Source organism: Colossoma macropomum, unplaced genomic scaffold (assembly GCF_904425465.1).
Source record: "Colossoma macropomum unplaced genomic scaffold, Colossoma_macropomum, whole genome shotgun sequence".
Taxonomy (NCBI): Eukaryota; Metazoa; Chordata; class Actinopteri; order Characiformes; family Serrasalmidae; genus Colossoma; species Colossoma macropomum.
Genome location: NW_023494795.1, coordinates 24,149,254 through 24,157,790, shown reverse-complemented (window position 1 = coordinate 24,157,790; position 8,537 = coordinate 24,149,254). Strand labels below are relative to the sequence as shown.

The 8,537-nt window shown below is 37.3% G+C and overlaps 1 protein-coding gene across 2 annotated transcripts; it reads left to right on the top strand.

Moving 5' to 3' along the window:
- Positions 1-1,103: 1,103 nt before the first annotated feature.
- Positions 1,104-7,854, top strand: asb2a.2 (ankyrin repeat and SOCS box containing 2a, tandem duplicate 2). 2 transcript variants are annotated; one of them, XM_036581949.1, is made up of 10 exons: positions 1,104-1,176; positions 3,424-3,720; positions 3,833-3,955; positions 4,109-4,278; positions 4,375-4,530; positions 5,093-5,338; positions 5,462-5,633; positions 5,725-6,295; positions 6,403-6,556; positions 6,778-7,849. In XM_036581949.1, the coding sequence occupies exons 2-10, from the start codon at positions 3,431-3,433 to the stop codon at positions 6,927-6,929; spliced, it is 2,034 nt and encodes a 677-aa protein (XP_036437842.1). In that variant the 5' UTR covers positions 1,104-1,176; positions 3,424-3,430; the 3' UTR covers positions 6,930-7,849. The 2 variants fall into 2 exon arrangements, with proteins under 2 accessions (XP_036437842.1, XP_036437843.1); XM_036581950.1 differs by having other exon boundaries at positions 1,134-1,176; positions 3,364-3,720; positions 6,778-7,854.
- Positions 7,855-8,537: the final 683 nt, after the last annotated feature.

Sequence of the window (8,537 nt, the reverse complement as noted above, 5' to 3'; positions counted from 1 at the left end):
AGGAAAGAAAGTTATCCTGTGAACATCTAAGGACATCAGAAAAGACATTCATTACCTTAAATACTAAATGCCATCCAGAGGACATTATTTTCTTAGCTTAGATGTCACAGTTAAAATGCTCACACAATCAAAGTATCTGCTTTGGATTTTTTGACTGGGTTAAGACTGAACTAGTTCCTACAGGCTGTAGCATTAGCACTAGAGACTGCCCTTTGATGGACCACTGTTACATATTTTAAATGCATTAATACAGTATAATACAAGGTTTCTCCAGACTAATACAGGAAACAACCTTTGCATGAACTGGGCTACTTGTCTTGTATCTTTACCTCCAGAAGCCATTATAAACTGATATAGATTAAAGCATCTGCTAAACTGTTTTGTGTAAATGCAAGTAACGCTGACCCACAACCTTAACAGTTAGCCAGCACTGGAACTGTGTGGGTCATTTAATAGCCACAGCTAATAAAGTTTCAGTTACAGACATTGAAGTACTGTTCCTGTAAATATGTGAAACTTCAAGACAGTTGCTTGCAGTGCTGATGACCTTAAGTTGCCTAAGGCATGACATCCAAATGGTCAATACTACAGCTTAGAACTAATTCACTTCTATAAAGAACCCTCTGTGATGCTATATCAGCATAATATTGAACTAAATATTCAGAGTTTCTTAAAGAATGGAGTATCTTGCAAAACATGGCACACAATCAGTTTACAAAGTATTCATTTAATATATTTATTTCTATTAAAAAATGTAAAACATGAATGCCAACTCATATGTAGGGTTTCATTTGCCTCAAGTGGCCAAAACAAATAAAGATTTATTTTGCAAACTTAAAGGCATGACACAAGAGCAGACTAGTGAGACACTTCCGAAACACTTTTACAGAGAACTCCTTTTCTCTTGTAGGTCTATTTTTTTCTGTCTGTTTACTCTTAATCACCTGTAAATAAGCCTTGTGCAAGCATGTCTGTAGTTCATTCCACAGTATCTCCTGCTAACAACCCCCCTCCAAATCCAGGCCAGACAAGCTAAAGATATCTGTGAGGTCACATGTTTGTTTATACCATGAAATCAAACTCTCTCTCACCGCAGCACTTAAGGAATGTACACAGAGCCCTGGAGCGCACTCGAGGGGAGACTTCATAAAGAGCAGGACTTTGATATTTAGAAAGGTAGGTAGGCAATTTAATAGCATTAGTGTTCAGCACACACGTAAATTATACTGACCGCAGTTCCTACAATGTGAAAAATGGCATCGCTACACTGTGAAAATACTGAAATAACTATACCAGGCAATTTCTGTTCAACTTATGAAAATCACAAATGTTGTTTTGCAAAACTGTTCCTTAAATAATATGATGCATATAAAAACATTCCTGTGTTTGCATGCAAGTCTGATATGCGTGATCTTGTCACAATTTTGTTTATTATTGTGCAATGGAACAAATTAAAAGACCTAATTTAAACCATTTGACTGTATGAAAAAAGAATAGATATCAGATAGTAATATTTTAATTGCATAATAATAATAATAATGATAATAATAATAAGAAGAAGAATGATGATGGTGATGATGATGATGATGATGATTATTATTATTATCATTATTATTATTATGATTATTATTATTATTATTTTATTATTGTTCTGTAACAAGAAAGGCAGTGTAAGACCTTTTTCATGTCTGGCAAAAGAGAATTTTGGCCTAAGTCCAAATCTTGATCAAGTTTTCTGTTGATTATATACATGAAAACAAAGCATATTAAGAAGCTAAATAATGCTGTAGCTATACACTGTCAGAAAAAAAGTACTGTAAAGGTAGATTTTTTGTTCTCCAAGGTACAAATAGTGTAAATACTCCCTAAAAGTACAACATGGTCTTTAAGCCTGGCTTCACATGACAAAACTTTGATGCAACTACTTCTGCAATATAATCTATGTGCAACTTGACAGTTACACATTTTTGACAGTTGCACATAACACATTTGATTACGTATCTTGTATTTATCCATCTAAGTTTCTTTACTATATATTTGAGTGTATGTTAACCCTTTTCAGGTAACCATTATGGTTATAATGCCTTGCTTATCCTGTCCTGGAAGCACAAGATTACAAGCACACTTTTGTGTCCTCTTTTGTATTCATTTTCACATGGTGAACTCCAAATGAAACTGATCTCTGTGTAAATTTACAGCCATCAAAAGAGGAGAAAATGAACCTAGCTAAATCATGTAAACCACAATAACATCAGGCTAACAAAGAAGAATAAATGCTAACACAAGCAGCCATTTAAACAGCTGTTAGCATTAGTCAGCTAGTTAATGCAGCTGTTCACAGAAAGGTTACTCTTCAGAATCTCACATTTGCTGTTTTCTGTTTTATTTTCTTGTCCATTGATCTGGTAAAATCAGTCATTTGAACATATCTTGTTATCACTCATTTGATTTGCCGTTTCACAAAACTTTTTCCATGAAGTTGAGACGGGTAAAAATGTTGTAGCTTTTTGAGGTTTGAGGAGTTTCAAGGAATTCAAGGACACTTTACATTATGTTGCTCAAGTGCAATTTAGTTTCTTGAAGGTCATGCAACTTTCAGTTTAGTTCACAGCACGCCTAAGGTTCAATTTGACTGTTGGCCTCCCTTATTCACTTTCGCTCAGTGCAGCTGTTAGCATCTGTAGCACTTGTACTAACAGACTAAATAAACTGGCTTTACAAGATCTTCAGTGCAGACATAGATGTTTGAGAATTAACAAAAATATGAATGTAGCAAAAAGGATTCTAGAAAATCATGTTTACATTAATTAAACCAAGGAAACCTTTCAGTGACTGAATGTCAAGGGAGCAGGTTTTCCTGTCTAAAAGGCAAAGGTTTAACCTATGAAAGCTGCTCCTTCAGATGAGTGAATGCTAATGCCAAGGCTGGACCTAGTCAGAGCAAGCGATATAGTTTGACAACATATTAAAAGGGTTTATAGCAAGTACAGTAACCAAGAAAAAAAATTGCTCAGCGTAGAGCTGCCTGTCACACGTGTTTTGAATGTTTGAGTATTTCCTGCATTTGACAGGGGAAATAGTGCTTCTGAGATTCATGTCAATCACTCTTTCATTATTTTCTTCTCTTAACTCTTTTTAAACAGAAAAATAGTTTAAAAAGCTTAAGATAAGGGTATGGAGTCATGAAACCCTTGAAGGTATGATGAACAGTGATGGTGTTTTGAATTTTTTTGAGAGTGTATCATACAATAACTGCAAATTTATAGTATGCAAAATACACAGGACATACCATTCACCAGCCAGTTTTACTTTTGTTGTTTACTCATTATTTCTATCCTTTTGTTCTCTTCTCATGTAATGCAGTACATGAACATGTGGATTTGCAGTGATGTACCACATTTTTCAGTCACTTTCCTTCCTCAGGTTGATCATGGCAGCAGCCAGGGTGTCGGCGCCTAACCTGAGCAGCACAGCTGTGGAGGCAGAAGACTACAGTGCTTACTCAAACATGTCTGATGAGCAACTCCTGCAGTTGGCTATCGAGCAAAGTCTAGCTGAGGCAAATTTGACACCGAGACGTAATCAAGCATTCCGCTCCAACACGCTGACACAGGACCGGTACTCACGTGTCCGGCAGCCTCAGGCTATCCCTCCCCCTGCAAACCCGCCAGCTAACCCACCTGCTAACCCACCAGACCGCCTGTCTGCAAACCCTCCTAAGTAACTTTACACCAAAAAATATACACTGACACACACCTAGCATATTTTTTTTTCGTGAAGTCTATTTTTTCAAACATTTCCATGTAATTTAATGAAATCATTATTGTTACAGTGAAAAACAGAGTGCAAAAATCAACAGAGATGCTCAAAATCATTACTTCAGTAAAAACAAGGATCAAGTGGTTGCTTGGACAAGACACAATGGATTCCTGAGGGTTACTGTAGAATCTATCAAGTGAGTAACTTCACTAGCAGAGAGATTGATGCCTACAAATGCTGTGGTCTTAAACCTATGCTTAAAAGGGCCATTAGCGTATCTTACCCAGTCATATTTATTCAAAGGCTTGGTTGGTGATTTTCAGTATGTTTTCTGAATTTCATCTTTCAGGAATTTAGACCCTTTTCTCTCAGCTATCTGGAAGGGTGATGCCAAAGCTTTAAGAGATATAATACTACTGAAATCTAGAAACCTCACTGAAGCTAATAAAGATGGATGGATACCCCTTCATGAGTCTGCATACTATGGCCATCTTGAGTGTCTGAAGGTTTTGTTGAGAGGTGAGAAATCAGCTAGAGATCATTGCTGTAGTAAACTATCGCAGAAGGTTCATTAGTTATTGATGTGTATGTATATCTTGTATCTGACATCTTTAGCTGAACCGCAGACCATTAACTGTCGCACTCTCAAGAACCAGACCCCACTTCTTTTGGCTGTGAGCCGCAAGCATTTGTCTTGTGTTGACTACCTCTTAGAGAAGGGTGCTGATCCCAATCTCGCAAATAACCAGTGGGAGACTCCATTATACAAAGGTAAATGTGCGTTGGAAGACACATAATTCTCTTGTTGAGTATGTAAATAAAGTCAATGCATAGTGGTTTGATATGAGAGGTTCTTTGTAGAGAAACTTACCAACTCAGATGTACTTATAGTGGTGCTGATGGGAACCAAAATGATGCTATCCGAAGTGATCACTGAAACTTAAAAAAAAAAAAGTCTAATGCTGTGCAAGAACCTCTTTTCCATCTATTTTATTTTAACATTTTACAAAACATTTTATGCATAAAACATACCTCAAACAATGTGTCAGGCATCAGCATAACCAGTAACCATTTACTATAATAACTTTCTGTGAGATAGCTTACAGACTTCTGGTTCACCATTACAAACAGATTCTGATAGAATCTGACTCAAATAATTTATTTTAATATGATACATTTTGATATGATACAAACCAATCTGAATAACAATTTTAATGATTTATTCATTTAGAAATTGTGATAAATACACTTAGATAAAGCATTCTAGTTACTAGACTGATTTGGGTGAATATGCCTTCAAGCCGCTGTGCCAACACATTGCTTGTTTTTATAGCTTGTGAAAAAGGCTTTGACGAAGCTGTGGGCCTTCTTATAAGATATGGAGCAACAATAACAAAGTCCTGTGTGCAAGGTGGAACACCACTACATGAAGCAGCACGGCACAAAAACGTGGAGATGTGCAAAATGCTACTTCAAGCAGGGGCAAAGTTGATGGCTAGAAACATTTATGGCATAGATCCTCTGTTTACGGCAGCTCAATGTGGAGCTTCTGAAGTGCTGAGCTTCCTACTTATGAAAGGTACGTACCATGTGCAAGAAAATAATTATACACCAATTAAGTCAAGGTCATTTTATGCAATAAAAAAACTTGGAGGAGGCCGTTGCCAGTTTCTCAGCATTCATTTAGGAAGTTGTTCTCTAGGGGCGGATGTCAACGCTCAAGCTAATGATGGGGCTTCGGCCTTGTTTGAAGCCGCTAAGAATGGTCATGGTGAAGTGGTGGAGATTCTACTGTCAAGAAGGGCTGATGTTAACAAATGTAACAAAGCTGGTCTTCTTCCTATTCATGTTGCGGCTAAGAATGGACATGATGGGTTAGTGTGACAAGGTTTGAGCCATATAATGATGGTAAAATATATTCAAACAGAATTTGAAGCAAAAGTCCTCATTTGTTTCCTTCCTCAGGATTGTGGCCATGCTGATACCAAGAACTAGCAGGGCTAAAATAAGACGATGTGGCATCAGTCCTCTACATCTGGCAGCAGAGCGCAACAGGGATGATGTTATTGAGACCCTGATTGATGCTGGCTTTGATGTCAATGCCACCCTATCAGAAGACTGGTCTAAGATGTATGAGGATCGCCGCAGCACTGCTCTGTACTTTGCTGTGGCCAACAGTAACATTGAGGCAGCCACAATGCTCCTGGAGGCCGGAGCAAACCCAAACTTAGACATCTTTAATGCTTTGCTTGTTGCTGTGAGGAAAGCTTGTATGGAAATGGTCACGCTGCTGATCAAACATGGTGCTAATGTTAATGCTATTCTCCCAACACACCCCACCAGCTTCCCAGCCACTTTGCTTTTCTGTATGAAGTATCTGGCAATGTTTAAGTACCTAATGGACAACGGTTGTAATGCCCTTTCATGTTTTAAGTGTGATTATGGCAGTAATCCTCATCCACCCATCAAAAACAGAAGAAGTGGAAGAGAGGGGATATATTACATCATTGATGAACTGTCAGAAGGCACTGTACAGGTAAAATAGTGATTTTGTCTCCCAGTGAATATAGTCTCCTTTGTTAAAATCAAGTGAATATGTTGAAGTAAACAGCTCTGAACAACATTTTTTTAATTAACCAACAGTTCTGTGAGATGATCTCCGGCCCCTCAATCAGCTGTTGGGCAGGACCCATCATAGATGTTCTGCTGGACTATGTAGGTCATGTGAAACTGTGTTCCAGACTCACTGAGCACCTAGACAGTTACAGCGAGTGGGCCCACATTAAAGAGAAGTCAAGTGAGTATTTCACAATCTGTAATTCTGCAATTTGTCGCTTTCTGAACAAAATAGTGTCTCTCAACTTATGTCTTTTTATTTTTCATAGATTTTAAATTTCCATCTGCTCTATACACTGTGTTAATTTTATGATGAATTGAGCAAAAGAAATGCTCCAAAATTAAGATAAGATAAGATGAGATTTGTAAAAGAATTTGAATTAAATCGTATTGTCTCTACAGAGCCTCCTCGCTCCTTGATGCATCTTTGCAGACTAAAGATTCGTCAGCAACTGGGAATTGATAGACTGAGGCAAATCAGCAGTCTTCCTCTACCTGGGAGACTGATCAAGTTCTTAAAGCATGAGCGGGAATCATTTGAGGGTGTCCTGTGAATTGATTAGGTAAAATTATCTTAGATAGCCAAAATAGTCTTTTCTTTACTTTAACAGTCTTTTGAACAATTGTGCATGTATTTTTATGGTCACCCAAAATTTAACGGCATGTCCCTATTTCTTTAGTCTAGTGATTTACTGTTCAGGACTGACTGATCAATTCCGTACCTTTAGCATATTTTACTTCTCTGCCTGACATTGCTATTTCTGGGTTGGTGTGGAAAATTTAGACCAAGCATGCTGAAAATAGAATTACATAACAGTGTTGCATAAGTAAAACTGTTCTTGCTCACTTTGTTAATGTAAACATGTACATAAAGTGTTTAAGATGATGGAACTCTGTATTATAATTGTATAATATTGTACATGGTAATGATAGATATGTTGCATTGATAGCAATGATAGACGATGGTTGTGATACTTTTGTGATTGTTTAAATAAAATAAAATTTTAAAACGCGATTTCTCTCCGCTTGCATATACTGCATAAGTAAATAGTTCTGTTTAGTTACATTACTTTGAATTCATTTAGTCCACTAAGCATTTAAAGTTTTCAAGCTTTAAAAGGCAAGGTAAGGCAATCATACATGCTACTGTATAGTTTTTTCAGTGGGTTTTCTTCAAACTCTGAAGTTTGGCCACATTACGTTCTTTGCTTTTCACAAGTCTAATCACAATCTGTTCTTCAGGATACATTTTAAAGTTCTGCTACTAGTTTTTAAGGCTATAAATGACCTTCTACATACAAAGCTGTCACTGGGGCAGTACCCCTCTTATTACTGGGGTGGTACCCTCAGGGGTACACCTTAGTACCTTTAGCCAGGGAACAGAACTGTACCATAATCCATTGAAATTATATTTTCCAAGTTGGGTTGACTCCACCTACCCCGCTTCGTCTCCAGGCTTTTTATTTTACTGTTCTATTTTAAAACATTAGGTTATTTAAAAAGTCCCAAACACATACTTTTTGCCTGGGAAAAACTTATTTAAGGAACACAGTTGGACCTTAAAACCACTGTTGTAGCTTTGAGGGAACATTTACCTTGTTTGTACCTTAATGAAAGAAAAATGTATCTGCACAGAACATTTATTTCTAACAGTGTAGCGTCATGCAAAAAACCTTTTCTGGCACCTGTATTTTTAACAGTGTTAATTCTCTTTATTTACTTATAGCATATTTGCCCTTCAAAATCATGTGCTGAGTGTATATGTGCGCACAAGCAAAAATAAAATCATACATTCTGAACAGCCATCATCCTGATGTGTTAATTCAACCACTGGTTTGATTGTGAAACACAGCCTCTAGAAAAATCCGTTAGGGATTTATTACATTGCCCTCTGCATGACACCACTGAAACCTGAGCTGTCTGAGTGCATGGGGGTGTTGCTGTTTCCTTTAATTACCTTAAGACGCAGTCTATATTCCTGATGAGATGAAAACCACATGGGGATTAATGGTCAGCTTTGCTCTCCTGTGGGACAGTGCGTGTTTACATACAACAAAATCTTATTTTCCTCGATGTATATTCGATTGCATCCTTTAACAGACAGGCCATCAGGAAAGAGGATCTGTTGATCTCATGAGGTCTGTGTGTGTGTGTTTTTTGCT